Here is an 18,375-nt window from a genome sequence, read left to right on the forward strand (position 1 = left end):
TATAATTAGCCCATATATTACTCCATACATTATTATGGGCACCACATCATAATCCATACAGAATAATAAGCACCATATATTTCTCCATTCAGAATAATGGGCCCCATATAATGCCCCATACATTATAATGAGCCCCATATATTGCTCCATACAGTATTATGGGCACGACATAACACAGTGCTCCATATAGAATAATAATCCCCATATATTGCTCCATACAGTATTATGGGAACGACACACCACATAGTGCTCCATATAGAATAATGAGCTCCATATATTGCTCCATACAGTATTATGGGCACCACATAGTGCTCAATACAGAATAATGAGCACTATATATTGTTCCATACAGAATAATGGGCCCATATAATGCTCCATACAGTATAATGAGTCCCATATATTGCTCCATACAGTATTATGGCACCACATAGTGCTCCATACAGAATAATGAGCACCATATATTGCTCTTTACAGAATAATTGGCCCCATATAATGCTCCATAAAGTATATTTAGCCCCGTATATTGCTCCGTACAGTATTATGGACACCATATAGTGCTCCATACAGAAAATGAGCACCATATATTGCTCCATACAGAATAATGTGCTCCATACAGTATAATGAGCCATATACAGTGGGGCAAAAAAGTATTTAGTCAGTCAGCAATAGTGCAAGTTCCACCACTTAAAAAGATGAGAGGCGTCTGTAATTTACATCATAGGTAGACCTCAACTATGGGAGACAAACTGAGAAAAAATAAATCCAGAAAATCACATTGTCTGTTTTTTTATCATTTTATTTGCATATTCTGGTGGAAAATAAATATTTGGTCAGAAACAAACAATCAAGATTTCTGGCTCTCACAGACCTGTAACTTCTTCTTTAAGAGTCTCCTCTTTCCTCCACTCATTACCTGTAGTAATGGCACCTGTTTAAACTTGTTATCAGTATAAAAAGACACCTGTGCACACCCTCAAACAGTCTGACTCCAAACTCCACTATGGTGAAGACCAAAGAGCTGTCAAAGGACACCAGAAACAAAATTGTAGCCCTGCACCAGGCTGGGAAGACTGAATCTGCAATAGCCAACCAGCTTGGAGTGAAGAAATCAACAGTGGGAGCAATAATTAGAAAATGGAAGACATTCAAGACCACTGATAATCTCCCTCGATCTGGGGCTCCACGCAAAATCCCACCCCGTGGGGTCAGAATGATCACAAGAACGGTGAGCAAAAATCCCAGAACCACGCGGGGGGACCTAGTGAATGAACTGCAGAGAGCTGGGACCAATGTAACAAGGCCTACCATAAGTAACACACTACGCCACCATGGACTCAGATCCTGCAGTGCCAGACGTGTCCCACTGCTTAAGCCAGTACATGTCCGGGCCCTTCTGAAGTTTGCTAGAGAGCATTTGGATGATCCAGAGGAGTTTTGGGAGAATGTCCTATGGTCTGATGAAACCAAACTGGAACTGTTTGGTAGAAACACAACTTGTCGTGTTTGGAGGAAAAAGAATACTGAGTTGCATCCATCCAACACCATATCTACTGTAAAGCATGGTGGTGGAAACATCATGCTTTGGGGCTGTTTCTCTGCAAAGGGGCCAGGACGACTGATCCGGGTACATGAAAGAATGAATGGGGCCATGTATCGTGAGATTTTGAGTGCAAACCTCCTTCCATCAGCAAGGGCATTGAAGATGAAACGTGGCTGGGTCTTTCAACATGACAATGATCCAAAGCACACCACCAGGGCAACGAAGGAGTGGCTTCGTAAGAAGCATTTCAAGGTCCTGGAGTGGCCTAGTCAGTCTCCAGATCTCAACCCTATAGAAAACCTTTGGAGGGAGTTGAAAGTCCGTGTTGCCAAGCGAAAAGCCAAAAACATCACTGCTCTAGAGGAGATCTGCATGGAGGAATGGGCCAACATACCAACAACAGTGTGTGGCAACCTTGTGAAGACTTACAGAAAACGTTTGACCTCTGTCATTGCCAACAAAGGATATATTACAAAGTATTGAGATGAAATTTTGTTTCTGACCAAATACTTATTTTCCACCATAATATGCAAATAAAATGATAAAAAAACAGAAAATGTGATTTTCTGGATTTTTTTTTCTCAGTTTGTCTCCCATAGTTGAGGTCTACCTATGATGTAAATTACAGACGCCTCTCATCTTTTTAAGTGGTGGAACTTGCACTATTGCTGACTGACTAAATACTTTTTTGCCCCACTGTATATTGCTCCATGCAGAATAATGAGCCCCATATATTGCTCCATACAGAATAATGAGCCCCATACAGTGGGAGGAAAAAGTATTTAGTCAGTCACCAATTGTGCAAGTTCTCCCGATTAAAAAGATGAGAGAGGCCTGTAATTGAAATCATATGTAGTCCACAACTATGAGAGTCAAAATGAGAAAACAAATCTAGAAAATTACTTTGTCTAATTTGGCAATATTTACTTTCCAAATTATGGTGGAATATAAGTATTTGGTCATTAACGAAAGTTCATCTCAATATTTTGTTATATATATCCTCTGTTGGCAATGACTGAGGTCAAACATTTTCTGTAAGTCTTCACAAAGTTGGCACACACTGTTGGTGGTATGTTTGCCCATTCCTTCATGCAGATCTCCTCTAGAGCAGTGATGTTTTGGGCCTGTTGCTGGGCAACACGGACTTTCAACTCCCTTCAAAGGTTTCCTATGGGGTTGAGATCTGGAGACTGGCTTGGCCACTCCAGGACCTTCATATACTTTTTACAAGCCACTCCTTTATTGCAATGGCAGTGTGCTTGGGATCACTATCATGCTGAAAGACCCATCCACGTTTCATCTTCAATGCCCTTGCTGATGGAAGGAGGTTTGCACTCAAAATCTCACGATACATGGCCCCATTTATTTTTTCATGTACACAAATCAGTTGTCCTGGTCCCTTTACAAAGAATCAGCCCCAAAGCATGATGTTGCCACTCCCTTGCTTCACAGTAGGTATGGTGTTCTATGGATGCAACTCAGCACACTGTCTCCTCCAAACATGACAAGTTTTGTTTCTACCAAACAGTTCTACTTTGGTTTCATCAGACCATATGACATTCTCCCAATGCTCTTCTGGATAATCCAAATGCTCTCTAGCAAACTTCAGACATACCCGGACATATACTGGCTTAAGCAAGGGGACACATCTAGCATGGCAGGATCTGAGTCCCTGGTGGCGTAGCGGGTTACTTATGGTAGTCTGTGTTACGGGGGTCCCAGCTCTATGCAGGTCATTCACTAGGTCCCATGGTGGTTCTGGGATTTTAGCTCACCGTTCTTGTGATCATTTTGACCCCACGGGGTAAGATCTTGCATGGAGACCCAGATCGAGGGAGATTATCAGTGGTCTTGTATTTTCTTATTATAGCTCCCACATTGATTTCATCACACCAAGCTGCTTGCCTATTGCTGATTCAGTCTTCCCAGCCTGGTGCCGGGCTACAATTTTGTTTCTGGTGTCCTTTGACAGCTCTTTGGGCTTCACCATAGTGGAGTTTGGAGTGTGACTGTTTGACGTTGTGGAAAGGTGTCTTTTATACTGACAACAAGTTCAAACAGGTGCCATTACTACAGGTAATGAGTGGAGAACAGAGGAGCCTCTTAAAGAAGAAGTTACAGGTCTGTGAGAGCCAGAAATCGTGCATATTTTTAGGTCACCAAATACTTATTTTAAAAAATAATTTGCAAAATAAATCTTGCCAAATCAGACAAGGTGATTTTCTGCAATTGTTTTCTCATTTCATTTTGACTCTCATAGTTGTGGTCTACCTATGATGCGCTGGGAAAGGTCAGAGAGGCCCAGCGCCTGCTCACTGCAGTACTTTGCTCGTCCCTCAACAGGGCAGATAAAGTACGCCTGCGCAGCAGCCACAGCAGGAAGAAAAGAAGAGGATGTCATCGCATGAAGATGGGAGGTGCCGGACCCGGACCGTGACACCCATCGGACCCGAACCGAACCGGAACCGCCCCTGGGTGAGTATAATCTAACTTGTTTTTCTTATCTTTCAGAGTACATCGGGGGCTTATCTACAGCATTACAGAATGCTGTAGATAAGCCCCTGATGCCGGTGGCCGCAGCTCATTCTCCAATTTTGGGGTAACCGGTTTCCTTTAATTTGGGCATTCCTTTCTTTGTCTACTATGTGCACTGTCACTTTAAATCTTGCATTTGTATATTTATTCTAAATTGTATATTGGATCGTTTGTATTTTGTGACCCAATACCTATTTCTTGTGCACTATCTAACCCAATACTATTTTTGATGGTTCTCCCATACTGTACCAAGGTGTATCATCTTGCACCAACACCCAGCATAGCTCATATGGTTTGCAGATGTGGTGTGCGCTCTTGTGGGTGGCCTGCATCTGGTCATCACAGCAACACGTCCCACACACATCACACTACCCCTCTTCGCAGCTAACACGTCAGCTGTGGGCGGTGTTTTGTGACGAGAATGCCGCACCTGTGGCTTCCGGCACGGCTTTAACTCCGGAAGAGCCAATCACCCGTGGGATTCAATGTGCTGGTGAGAACATATTTAACCCCTTATCAACCAGAGGTATTTTTGTTTTTCATTGTGCAGGACGCTTGGCATTTGCCACAGAACACCAGGATTGGCAAATTCACCACTGGTGCCCTGTGCTCTTCACAGATGAAAGCAGGTTCACACTGAGTACGTGACAGATGTGACAGAGTATGGAGATGCCGTGGAGAGTGATCTGCTGCCTGCAACATTCTTCAGCATGACCGGCTTGGCAGTGGGTCAGTAATGGTGTGGGGTGGCATTTCTTTGGAGTGCCGAGCAGCCCTCCATGTGCTCTCCAGAGGTAGCCTGACTGCCATTAGGTACCGAGATGAGATCATCAGACCCCTTGTGAGACTATATGCCGGTGCGGTTGGCCCTGAGTTCCTCCTAATGCAGCACAATACCAGACCTCATGTGGCATTGTCACATGAGCAACACTGTTTGACAATCAATTTCACATGCTGTTGTGCAAATGGAATAGACAACAGATGGAAATTATTGGCAATTATCAAGATACACTCAATAAAGAAGTGGTTCTGCAGGGGGGACCACAGACCACGTTTCAGTACCAATGCTTTCTTGCTGGTGTTTTGGTCACTTTTGAATGTTGTTTGTGCTTTCACACTCATGGCAGCATGAGACGGACTGTACAACCCACACAAGCCACACAGCCCTCAGTGTGCTCGCCAGAGGTAGCCTGACTGCCATTAGGTACTGAGATGACATCCTCAGACCCCTTGTGAGGCCATATGCTGGTGCGGTTGGCCCTGGGTTCCTCCTAATGCAGGACAATGCCAGACCTCATGTGGCTGGAGAGTGTCAGCAGTTCCTGCAAGATGAAGGCATTGAAGCTATGGACTGGCCCACCCGTTCCCCACATCTGAATTCGACTGAACACATCTGGGACATCATGTCTCGCACCATTCACTGATATCATGTTGCACCACAGACTGTCCAGGAGTTGGTGGATGCTTTAGTCAAGGTCTGGGAGGAGATCCCTTAGGAGACCATCTGCTGCCTAATCAGGAGCATGCACAGGCATTGTAGGGAGGTCATACAGGCATGTGGAGGCCACACACAAACTAAAGAGCATCATTTCCTAGTCTTGAGGCATCTCCATTGAAGATGGATCAGCCTGTAATTGGATTTTCCACTTTGATTTTGAGTGGGACTCCAAATGCAGACCTCCATTGGTTAATAAATTTGATTTCCATTGATGGTTTTTGTGTGACTTTGTTGTTAGCACATTCAACTTTGTACAGAACAAAGTATTCATTGAGAATATTTTATTCATTCAGATCTAGGATGTGTTATTTGAGTGTTCCCTTTATTTTTTTGAGCAGTGTATTTCATATTGACATGCTTTAGCACTACAGAGTGCAACTTTTTTGTTTATAGGCACTACAATGTACAAGCACTACAACATATAGGCACTACAATGTAAGGGGCACTACAATGGCAAATTAGCACTTTTCACTTAGCAACATCCATTGCTCCTTGTTTCTGGAAAACACCCAGAGAGTCAAAATCATCACTACACCTGTAGATAAATTCCCAAAGGGGTATAATTTCCAAAATGGGGTCACTTGATGGGGCATTCTACTCTTCTGGCACTTAGGAGCTCTGTAGCAGCACAGGCAGCACGGTGGCGCAGTGGATAGCACAGCAGCCTTGCAGCGCTGGAGTCCTGGGTTCAAGCCCCACTAAGGACAACATCTGCAAAGAGTTTGTATGTTCTCTCCGTGTTTGCGTGGGTTTCCTCTGGGTTCTCCGGTTTCCTCCCACATTCCAAAGACATACTGATAGGGAATTTAGATTGTGAGCCCCAACGGGGACAGCGACGATAATGTGTGCAACCTGTAAAGCACTGCGGAATATGTTAGCGCTATATAAAAATAAAGATTATTATTATTATTAGGAATCTATTAAACTATTCTATAATAATTTGTTCTCCAAGAATCAAACAGCACTCCTTCCCTCCAAGTCTCACCGTTTGGCTAAATAGAACTGTGCAGCCACATGTGGGATATCAGTGTACCTAGAAGAAATTGCACAACAAATTGAATGGTTTATTTTCTTGTGTTGCCATAGTGAAAATGAAAATTTTTGGGCAAAATCAATATTTTTATGAAAATAATGTATTTTTTTATTTTCATGGCTTAATGTTATAACATTCTGTGAAGCACACGTGGATTCACGGTGCTCACCACACCTCTAAATAAATTCCTTGAGGGGTGTAGTTTCGAAAATGGGGTCGCTTGTTGGGGTTTCCAGTGCTTAGGCACAGCAGGGACACTGCAAACACGACATGGCGTCTGCTATCTATTCCAGGAATTTTGGTGTTCCTAAAGCCAAATCGTGCTGCTTCCCTTCCGAGCTCTGCCAAGCACCAAAACAGTAGTTTTCCACCACATATGAACAGAAGAAGTTCGATCTTGGAAGTGTACTCTGAATATACGAATCAAAGGCTTAGTATCCGGTTCTCAGGGCAGAGCTCTGCTGTAATTACCTGGTCACTGCAGGAAGTCCCACTTCAATGGAGGCTAAAGTGTCAGCTCTCTCTCACTTTCCCAGTTATAATTAGTTTCTCACTTCCCCAGTTATAATTAATCCCATATGTTCAAAATGAGGGTAATATGTCCCCTGTCCATAGATATCTTTATTGAGTTTACAAATTTTCTCTACGACGATGAGGAATAAAATACACCCTACACCCACATTGATCAGTAGTTCCCGATGTTGGGGGCATCTGGAACTGCTCAGTTGCAGAGCTGCATAGCACAGTTTTGTCAGTGGAAAAGTGACCGCAGCCTGGTGCTACACATCCATCCCTATTGATTTGAATAGGTGGCGGAAGTGCAGTACCTGGCTTTGGCCACTATACAGTCGACGGAGCTATGCTGTGCAGCTCCACAACTGACCAGTTCCGGACACCGCCGACATTGGGAACAGCTGATCAGCTGAGTGCCAGGTCCAACACCCCCAACAATCAGACATTGACTGACCTATCCAGAGGAAAGGTCATCAACGGTAATAGTCCTGGACAACCCCTTTAACTTGTGCTCCACTTGGAGCTGGTGGGAAGAGACTAACTGCAGTGATCTCTGTCATACACAGCCCAGCAAACAAAGAGGGATTCCTGGTCTTCATTCATTTTTTAGAAAAATACACAAGCAACAAGAACATGGATGATATTATACAGCTGTGCTGAGCTGTCTGGGTGTGAGTCAGCTCTGGAGAGTGAAGAACAAGTAAAATACTTGTTAGAAAGTTCACGATCCTTCTATGTTTCCCTATGCTTGTTTCCTAGCCCTGCTCCTCATTCATCCTTCTCCTTAACTCTCCAAAAAGGATAATGGGCTGTGTCACTTGACACCATAGCGGGCTTAGAGGAAGACAGATTTCAGCTGTTTTTCAGAGTGCATGATATTTTCAGGAGTCAGGAGAAAGGGGTGTCTGATAAGTGGGAAAGTAAGCAGATTTCTCTGATAATATATATCACAACTTTTCTTATATTTGCCTGCACTATTCATTCATGCAAATTTTGTTGAGAGTACAGTTCCATTTTAAGTGTAAGGGCAGGTGGAAATGTTCTTGAAGTGTCTTTTTGGGAGCTCTTCAGTAGTTTTCTTGGCAACTTCGCTGCTGATGTTTCTTTTTTACTGTATATAAAAAATAGTGAGCGGCTTCCAAACAGAAGCCACCTGAAGAATGGTCAGGTCTCGTCCTTTAGCTGTTTCACAACTTTTGAATCTTGAAGCTCTCAGACACGGAGCACAGGCACAGTAAGTCATTTTACCATTGCAGGGCATATGTTCATTCTTTTTAACATTTTTAAGTATTTTTTTCAAGGTGGCTTCCTGATTAGACCCATCTGAAAAATACATTGTGTGCACATACCTTAAGGAAGCCATATGAATTAGTCCAAAGTAATAAAAAAGTATGGTTTCTACCAGAAGAAATGTTCATCAGGTGCAATTTAACAACATGAGATTTTTTTTAACCAACCAATGGCACACAGCCATTGTCTGAGTCAAAGTCGGGAATGTTTGAATTTTTCATCCAGTAGTCAAACAAAATATCTTTCAACTTTAAATTATCTTTTCTCAGAAGAAGATTCGTAGAAAGATTATTAGTTCTTTAACTGGTATCACTGATTGTCTAACACCAGTTTGAACGATTCTAAGAATGAAAATGATCTAAAATGTGAATGGCTGCACCAGTGTAACGATCGTAATCGAGAAATAGAAGATACTGTTCACATAAAATCAGTACACATCATCATGTGATAACTTTTATTTGTTTTGCTATTTATTCAGCTTTTACTAGTCAAGCTTTTTTTTGCTATCCTACAGCAGTAGGTCAAACCATGCATCAAATATATTGTTGGGAAGCCACATGGCTTTTTTGTTGATAATACCCAATACATGTCCTAATATATAAAGACTACTACTACTACTACTACTACGTTCTTCACCTGTACCGTATTAACTTGGCACACCGTGGACTATGGTTTTGAAATTTCATTGACAAAATTATCTAGAATGGTTTGGATAATGGTTCGTAAATCTAGATCTAATTCTTGCTAATGTATTTTGAGACACAACTGCTTATGATCGACTGGTGGAAGAAAACCCCCAGATCATAATTTGTTATATAGTTATACACGGTTCTATTATAAAGCAGCCAACTACGTTACAGCCTATTCATTTTAATCAAACAAAGCATATTCTATGATAGATCTTCTTTATTTTCCTCCTCTTCATCTTCTGTTGATTGTGTCATGAGTTCATCACCTTCCAACATTTTTTTGTTTTCGTCTACCAATTCTTTTATAAAGTATTCCTCATCTATCTCTGGATGATTATTTGGGTTATTATAAACACCAGGAAAAGATATTGGATACGTCATCATTTCTTTGTCTCCCTTTGCTATAAAAGAAAAACAATGTTATAAAAGATTTGTGTAGAAATAATATTAGATATGGGTCTTAATTTGTGATTTTTTTTAATGATTTTCACTTAGGGGTTACATGGTTCACAGGGTAATAATGCAGAGTAGCCTAAAGCCATGCCCCAGAGGATCCTGTGAGCCATGCCCCATTGGTAGAGACCATAAACATTTTAATTAAATGAAAAGGCTCATAACTCTGGAATTGTACAGTGGATTTTAAGAAAAGCAAAAAAACAAAATACTCAGGGGCACAGCCGGACTAAAATAAGAGCAAAAACTGGCCACTTGTGACTTTGTGACAGGTCTTCTTTAAAGTGTATCTATTTGTTAAAAGCTGAAAATCAGCTTTAGGCCATACTCAGGTACAATAACACTGCAGTTGTTGATTTAATTCTTTAATTTGCCTACCAAGTAGCTCATGCCATATAATCATATTGTCGAGGGCAGCGCAGGCTTGAACTGTGGCTACGGTGTTAACTTGGCTGCTACACAAATTGTACGTTTTTTGTTTTTACTGGTCTTTTTGGACAATTTGAACAAGATTACGGGGGACAAAAATGGCACAAAATCATCATGTGTAAATCATGCTCAACGTGGGCAATATCTGGGGTGTAATAGGTCTCAATGCAATTTGTAAAGTGACTAACCTGTCTTGACAGTAAATATAGAAGTGTAAAATCACACTCCACGTTAAGTCACATACACCCATTTATACCCTTAGATGGTATTATTGAATGAAAAAGGCAATGCAATACTAGTGGCAACACAATACTGGCTGATGTGGTCACAGACTAGGAAAGGAGAATAAAGATACAACAAAGAAAAATGAAACTTCCCACCCAACAACCCGAACATGCAGAATAAAAAGGTCTTCTAGACTAGAGCTAGCTTCTATCAAACAAGAGATCAAAGTTAATATAGACAAATCTGGTCTAGATCATGACTGCTCCTTCTTATAGGCTTCAGTGTATATTTAACCAGCAGGAACTGAAGATAACATGAAGTTAAGCTCCCAGTGATATATTATTTAGAATGCTATAGGGAAACATTTTAAGATATTATGTAATATTTAGTCTTTTGACTAAAAAAATTATACAAAAAATTAACTTTCTTTCATTGAGTTGCAGTCAGTAGCGCAGTTATAAGTAATGAAAAAAATAGTATGGGCCAACTCGTTCCTGCGATAAAGCATGAAGCCCTGCAATGGCCTGAACTCCTTCTGCAAGCTGACAGCCAGAAACCTTTTGTACCTTGCAACAATGGCACAGTTTAGTCACTAGTGGAGCGCCCCCACACCGCCGCAGGGCCGAGGGGTACCCGGAGCCGGGCCTCGGGGATCTCAGTCCTGGGGTTGTCACGGTGGCTAGACCCGGTCCGTGGCCCTGTCTGTCAGTGGGGGACGTCCGTTGCAAATAGGTACTGTTAACGGTGGTATAGCGGTGCAGTTGTGGGGTGCAGGTCGCGGTAAATAACGAGGACACCAGGTTGCAGTCTCTTTACCTCTTTACTGGAGATCTCTCGGTCCTCAGTCCAGAATCCGGTCCACCAGGCTGCGCAAGTCCGGCCGGTCCAATGGCACTTCCAGAGTTCTCCTCACAGGTGGAAATCAGTGCCTTCCTTCTTAGCGCTTTGTGTTGTAGTCCTTCCCTGCTGTGCTTACGGAAAGTACCCCACAACTGTTGTGTCTGTTTCTTAAGTTCCCTCACAACTCGATTAACTGATCTTCTGCTAATCTTCCGTCCCTTCCTGATGTTACAGTAAGAACGGCACCCGTTTGTCAGGTAGGCCTGGAGTTCTTCCGGGACCCTAGAGACGCCCCTCTCCCGCAATTGCCCCCCAAGACTTCATAGGTGATATGTGGTAGACAGCCCGCCTGAGACTGACTGTCCTGCCGCTGTTTGGAGTATGGCTTAAAGCTGTATATTATTCCACTCCCTCGGCGTTCCGGCCACCGGTAATGCGCCTCAGCAAGGTGCTGCCTCTTTCAACAAAACCCCTGCTGGTATTCTCCTTCTGCTTGATCTCGTTTCTCACTCAGCACAATCTATCTTGCTTCTAATCCTTTCTTAGGGCACCGCCGCTATTCTGAGCAGGCACGGTCCCGTTACGTTCTTTCAATGCCAAGCCTCTGCCAGGATCCCACCCCTGGCAGAGACCCTACTGTCTCTTCCTCCACAACACCCTCTCTCACTAGGTGTTGCTTCGTTCAATCCAGTCAGCTTTCTCTACTAACTTCCTGCCTGACCCCCAGTTTACCCACTATGGTGGGGAGTGGCCTAATGAATAGCACCCTTAGCTCCCCCCGGAGGCCCAGCTGTGAAACATATTGGTGTCTGTGATACCTGATTGGAGGAACTCCTTCAGTGCCATCGAACGCACCATGGCTCCCCTTAGTGGCGGAGCCACAGTACTGCAACGACCAGGACTCTGGGGCGCTGCACTCCCCCCTGGTTAAACACAGTACTCCGGGACTGGGAAGAAAACAACAATACAGGTTAGCAAAAAGACATACAAATTTGTTGAGTGCAAAACAATAAGCATACTTGAACAGGCTTCCCTTTATGGGAGGTGAGGACACTTTAACGTTACAAAACATAATCAAATATCATAGCAACAGGCTACAATTAACTCTCATTACCCAACCGGGTATTCTACTAAGTGCAAATGCTGGAACAATAAATTAACATTGCCTTTAGGAAACATACACTCTTAGTTTACCAAAGGCCTTCCTATAATCACATTACAGGGCAAGGTAACTTCACATTCTCCTACTTTGAACCTGCAGGACCGCCTGTCCCTATGGCACCAGACCTACTGCCTCTCCTTTCTTTTACAGGACCGCCCCGTTCAGCCAGGGCCTACTGCCTTTCTCTACTATACATAGTATAGACATAACATTCCTTTCAATTTGAGAGCATGGAGCCCACTCTGCTTGGCTCCTATAAGGACTCACTCACTAACCCCTACGGGTCTACTTTCTGTCCTTAGTAACGAACTAACTTTCTATGGGGACGCAGGGTTTACCTTCTATCCTCACCTTCGTTATTACTTCTTTACTTTCAGTTAAACGGAACTCTACATCTACCCCTACGGGCTTTCTGCATCTTTCTCTTCAAAGAACATTATCTAGGTTTCACATTTTAAACAAATTAAACACACATAACTTTTCCATGAAAAACAGTTACATTTCCTTCAAAGCATTATCTTGACATTACTGTTCTAAAACAGTATCACTTTCAAGTTCAATTCTAACCTCCCCTTTAAGAGGAGATCAAGTCTTTCTGAGGTAGCTCTTCTTCTCAGCCTACCAGTCCATGCAAAGGCTCCGGAATGGTATCTTCGCAAAATGTCTTTAAACAAAACCAGTAGGAAGCACCTTTAAGAAGGTGCAAACTATTTACAAGAAAGTTCAAATCATGCACAGTCCATGATTTCGCAGTTTGTGTAACTTTGTGCAAAACTTCAAGAAAACAACAATAGTGACCCCGGGTCAACAAAGGGGTCACCTTTTTAAAGTTTACCCTGGACGGGTTTAGCAGCAACTTAAAGAACAAACAGTAACTATTTACATTTTAGAAGCAATAAAATCTTACTGGGGTTCTGCGGAAGGCGACCTCTTATCCGGCCTCACCAGGCCAACAGATCGCACCGGTGAGCCAGGACGCCGTTCCGGTCCCAGTAATGATAAAATCCCTCGCCGGGAGGTCCTCCTTGTCGGCAGGTGCACCCGTCCCTCCGGGGCACGGCGAGGCCGAGCTTCTCGCGATTCCTCGGGGCCGGGTCCTGCTGCCTTCCCTACGGGATTATCTCCTTCCGGTGCTCCCGCCGCAGCCTGGAGGGCGACGCATCGTTGGACACCTCGGGCGAACCAGCCCGTCTCTCCAGTGCCCCTTCTCCACCTCGTGTAGGTGACGGCGTCTCCCGGCTCCAGGTCACGATCGAACCTTCCGCTGCAAGGCTCCACCTCCTCCCGGTCCACGCGGATCTGCAGCGGCTCTCCAATTTCCTGGATCACCCCTCTTCCATACCGGGGGTTAAAGGCCACCACCACACCCCAGTGTGAGGACGGAATCTCCGGAACACTAATCAAATTAACTTGCTCCGCCTGGGGCTGGCTCCGCCACTCTGCCATAAGACGCCGTAAGTGCTCAGCATCCGGCATGATTTTCAGGCCCGGTGCGGGTAGCGTACCTTCCGCCGCGGCCGGGTAAGCAGCAACAGGAGACAACTTGATCTCGGTGGGCTGGCCCACCCGGGTGAGGGCACGGGCATCAGCCTTCAGGCGGCGGGCCAGCTGTCGGGCCTCGGCTGCAGCCACACATTCTTCGGACAGTGGCACAGGGGGTCGGCCCAACAGTGGCTCGGTGAGGGTCAGACCCCGCAGCGTTGGCGTTTCGGAGCCTGTCCCAGCTTGTGCGGCCTCGGACTGGGCCGGGTCAGCTCCGCGCTGTGCTCCTGGTGCCGCCATTTCTTGTTCTTTTCCCGCGTCTTCTTCCCGCGGTCTCTTCCGTGGGCGGCCCCGTCCCCATGGTCTCCACCCTCCGGCCAGGATCAGGAGGCGGACCTCAGCTGTTGACGGGCACGTCCTCAACACACAGAAATATTTAGACTGGGCGGCCATTGCTGTTCGCGCTCTCCAACTTGTCTACGCCCACTCCACGCCCCTCTTCTCTTCCTGCGCTCTCCTCAGCGCTGCAATGGCGGCGGATTTTGGCGGCAAATGGCACAACACACAGTCTTTTCAATAAAGTACGGTTCAAGTACAGTAAATTACAGTCTCTAGGCACACATGACCTGATTCTTCAGGCTTAAGTAGATCCTGTTCGTGACGCCAAGATTTGGAGCGCCCCCACACCGCCGCAGGGCCGAGGGGTACCCGGAGCCGGGCCTCGGGGATCTCAGTCCTGGGGTTGTCACGGTGGCTAGACCCGGTCCGTGGCCCTGTCTGTCAGTGGGGGACGTCCGTTGCAAATAGGTACTGTTAACGGTGGTATAGCGGTGCAGTTGTGGGGTGCAGGTCGCGGTAAATAACGAGGACACCAGGTTGCAGTCTCTTTACCTCTTTACTGGAGATCTCTCGGTCCTCAGTCCAGAATCCGGTCCACCAGGCTGCGCAAGTCCGGCCGGTCCAATGGCACTTCCAGAGTTCTCCTCACAGGTGGAAATCAGTGCCTTCCTTCTTAGCGCTTTGTGTTGTAGTCCTTCCCTGCTGTGCTTACGGAAAGTACCCCACAACTGTTGTGTCTGTTTCTTAAGTTCCCTCACAACTCGATTAACTGATCTTCTGCTAATCTTCCGTCCCTTCCTGATGTTACAGTAAGAACGGCACCCGTTTGTCAGGTAGGCCTGGAGTTCTTCCGGGACCCTAGAGACGCCCCTCTCCCGCAATTGCCCCCCAAGACTTCATAGGTGATATGTGGTAGACAGCCCGCCTGAGACTGACTGTCCTGCCGCTGTTTGGAGTATGGCTTAAAGCTGTATATTATTCCACTCCCTCGGCGTTCCGGCCACCGCTAATGCGCCTCAGCAAGGTGCTGCCTCTTTCAACAAAACCCCTGCTGGTATTCTCCTTCTGCTTGATCTCGTTTCTCACTCAGCACAATCTATCTCGCTTCTAATCCTTTCTTAGGGCACCGCCGCTATTCTGAGCAGGCACGGTCCCGTTACGTTCTTTCAATGCCAAGCCTCTGCCAGGATCCCACCCCTGGCAGAGACCCTATTGTCTCTTCCTCCACAACACCCTCTCTCACTAGGTGTTGCTTCGTTCAATCCAGTCAGCTTTCTCTACTAACTTCCTGCCTGACCCCCAGTTTACCCACTATGGTGGGGAGTGGCCTAATGAATAGCACCCTTAGCTCCCCCCGGAGGCCCAGCTGTGAAACATATTGGTGTCTGTGATACCTGATTGGAGGAACTCCTTCAGTGCCATCGAACGCACCATGGCTCCCCTTAGTGGCGGAGCCACAGTACTGCAACGACCAGGACTCTGGGGCGCTGCACTAGCAGCAAGCCACTGGCCCTTAACAATAACCAGGTAAGTGGGGGCAACAGAGGGGACACATCAAACAGAGTTATGATACTGTGGCAATACTCCAACAGGAGGCTCATATGTGGCCAAATAAAAATGACTGCCACTTCGGGAGGATATCTGTTATGATATAAGTGCTCCTCTGTCTGGAATGAACTGGCCACATTGTTTTTAACAAAAATATATAAAAATGAAACCTTTATATAAATATGGTGCCTTTATAAAAGTGGTAAGAAAGGATAAAACTTACCAAAATATACATCCAAGCAGATTGTGTCATAGTCCATTGCTCTGCAAAACATGTAGGAGCGGCAGTACATTGTGGTGCACTTTCTCATTTCTTCAGTGATGTAGTTTAACAAGGGCTCACTCTTTTTAGCAAAGATTTCATCTTCATCAAATATATACCCATATTTATAAACCAGAGGATTTTTTGTTATGTTCAGCACTTCAGCAAGGGATTCTATATCATTGCCTGGAATGAAATGTTTAATTTTGACAGTTAAAGATTTATTGAAATAGTCAATGATTGTCAGATTACTAATGTCTGTGGAATATGAAGCACTACGTAGCAACAATTTATACACTACATCATAAATCCTTTACTGATTGGGCCTCATTAGCCAATACATGGTGATGCCGGGTCCTCACCAGTGAGCAAACATCACATGGCGGACCTTATATTGGCCCTGAAGATCCTTACAAATACCCCCATGCATCTCATTGAATACATTATAATAGTAAAAACATAATATAATGCAGCACAGAATACCTCCCCAGCAGCCATAGCCGCCAGTTCAAAATGGCTCCCAAAATACCATAATGCAGCACAAAGTACCTTATCTAAAGCAACTAATACAGAAGCACTAAATGTCTCCCCATCAGCGACAAATAAATACCACTTTGTAACACTAAAAACTTCCAAGTAGGCCCCCCAAAAAATCAGAGTGGCAAAAAAACCTCCCAAGCATTGCCAAAAACCACAGTACAATAACTAACCGCAGTGTAAAAAAAAGAAAGGGGTCAATATATTAAAATGCTTGTGCCATAAATGTGGCATAAAACATTTTGAAAAGTCACAACATTTTTGAGTAACGTACCGTTGTGCAAAAATGGAGCGACTTTTGGCATTCAAAATGGAGGAAGTTGGTGGGAGGTTGGAGTGGCATTGGACATGGCTGTGCTCGCCACTCAAACTCATGGAAAGTGGTGGCATTTCTTACACCATAAATTGGTGTAACTAACATTTTTTGAGAAACCCATATGGGTGCACACCACTGACAAGGTGCGTCATATTCACTAAAGGGAACCTGTCAGCAGGTTTTTGATACCTCATCTGAAAGCAGCATCCTGTAGGAAAAGAGACCCTGATTCTAGCGGAGTCACTTAGCTTACTGAGTGCAGCAGATGTGACACAATCAGTGTTGTTACATGTAGCAGAGCTCAGAAAACTACCCCCCACACCACAGTTTTCCGTGAACATTGTATATTGACAGTGAGCTGCTTATAGAGGAGGTAGAGTTGGACTACTTGGCACAAGGCAACTGGTCCCAGCAATGATAATGTCCTAGTAATAAAGTCTTCATTGTAAGTAAACAACAGCATACAGCCTGATAAGTGACACATCACTGTTCTCAGATTACAAAGCAGAAACATGGTGACAGATTCCCTTTAAGTGGTGTGTGCCTCTTCATGAATTTAGCACATCCTACTCCTACACGCCAGTCATTAATTGTTATGACCCCAATGGCAGAGGGTCTCAGAAATAATTACTAAGTCTGCAAACACTAAAAACCAGCTCATAGGGCAGTGGTAACTGAGCTGACCATATATCTAATCCTAGCACCACAAATAGCAGCAGCCGGGGAACGTGCCTACGTTGGTTCTAGACGTCTCGCGCCAGCCGGAGAACTAACTAACCCTAGAAGGGAAAAGAAAGACCTTTCTTGCCTCCAGAGAAAAGACCCCAAAAGTTGGATACAAGCCCCCAACAAATAATAACGGTGAGGTAAGAGGAAAAGACAAATGTAAGAATGAGCTAGGTATTTAGCAAAGAGAGGCCCACTAGCTAATAGCAGAATATAGTAAGATGACTTATATGGTCAGCAAAAACCCTATCAAAATATCCACGCTGGATATTCAAGAACCCCCGAACCATCTAACGGCCCAGGGGGAAAACACCAGCCCCCTAGAGCTTCCAGCAAAGTCAGGAATCACATTTAGTACAAGCTGGACAAAAATAAGAGCAAAGCAAAAAACCAAAAAACAAAGAAGCAGGACTTAGCTTAATTTTGCACGAACCGGACCAGCAGACAGGAGCAAACAGAAAGGATCTGAATACAACGATGCCAGGCACTGGACTAAGGATCCAGGAAGTTTATATAGCAACACCCCTGGACTAACGACCCAGGTGGGTGCCAAACTGAGGAAAGACAATCCCAGAGTCATATCACAAGTAACCACAAGAGGGAGCCAAAAAGTCTAATTCACAACAGTACCCCCCCTTAAGGAGGGGTCACCGAACCCTCACCAAGACCACCAGGGCGATCAGGATGAGCAGCGTGAAAGGCACGAACTAAATCGGCCGCATGCACATCAGAAGCAACCACCCAGGAATTATCCTCCTGACCATAGCCCTTCCACTTGACCAGATACTGAAGCCTCCGTCTGGAGAGACGAGAATCCAAGATCTTCTCCACCACGTACTCCAACTCGCCCTCAACCAACACCGGAGCAGGAGGCTCAACAGAAGGAACCACAGGTACAACGTACCGCCGCAACAAAGACCTATGGAACACGTTGTGAATGGCAAACGACACCGGAAGA

At 44.9% G+C, this 18,375-nt stretch overlaps 1 protein-coding gene across 1 annotated transcript in view; it reads right to left on the reverse strand.

Annotated features, from left to right (window-relative positions):
- Positions 1–8,850: 8,850 nt before the first annotated feature.
- The window catches only part of LOC143768427 (uncharacterized), a 49,698-nt gene continuing 40,173 nt past the window's right edge, over positions 8,851–18,375 (reverse strand). The window contains exons 4-5 of the mRNA XM_077257105.1: positions 15,800–16,024; positions 8,851–9,499 (exon numbers count right to left, since the gene is read on the reverse strand). Of these exons, the coding sequence (XP_077113220.1) occupies positions 9,300–9,499; positions 15,800–16,024 (425 nt within the window). The 3' untranslated portion in view covers positions 8,851–9,299. The remainder of the gene's footprint in view (positions 9,500–15,799; positions 16,025–18,375) is intronic.

Source organism: Ranitomeya variabilis, chromosome 4, assembly GCF_051348905.1.
Source record: "Ranitomeya variabilis isolate aRanVar5 chromosome 4, aRanVar5.hap1, whole genome shotgun sequence".
In the NCBI taxonomy this organism is placed as follows: domain Eukaryota; kingdom Metazoa; phylum Chordata; class Amphibia; order Anura; family Dendrobatidae; genus Ranitomeya; species Ranitomeya variabilis.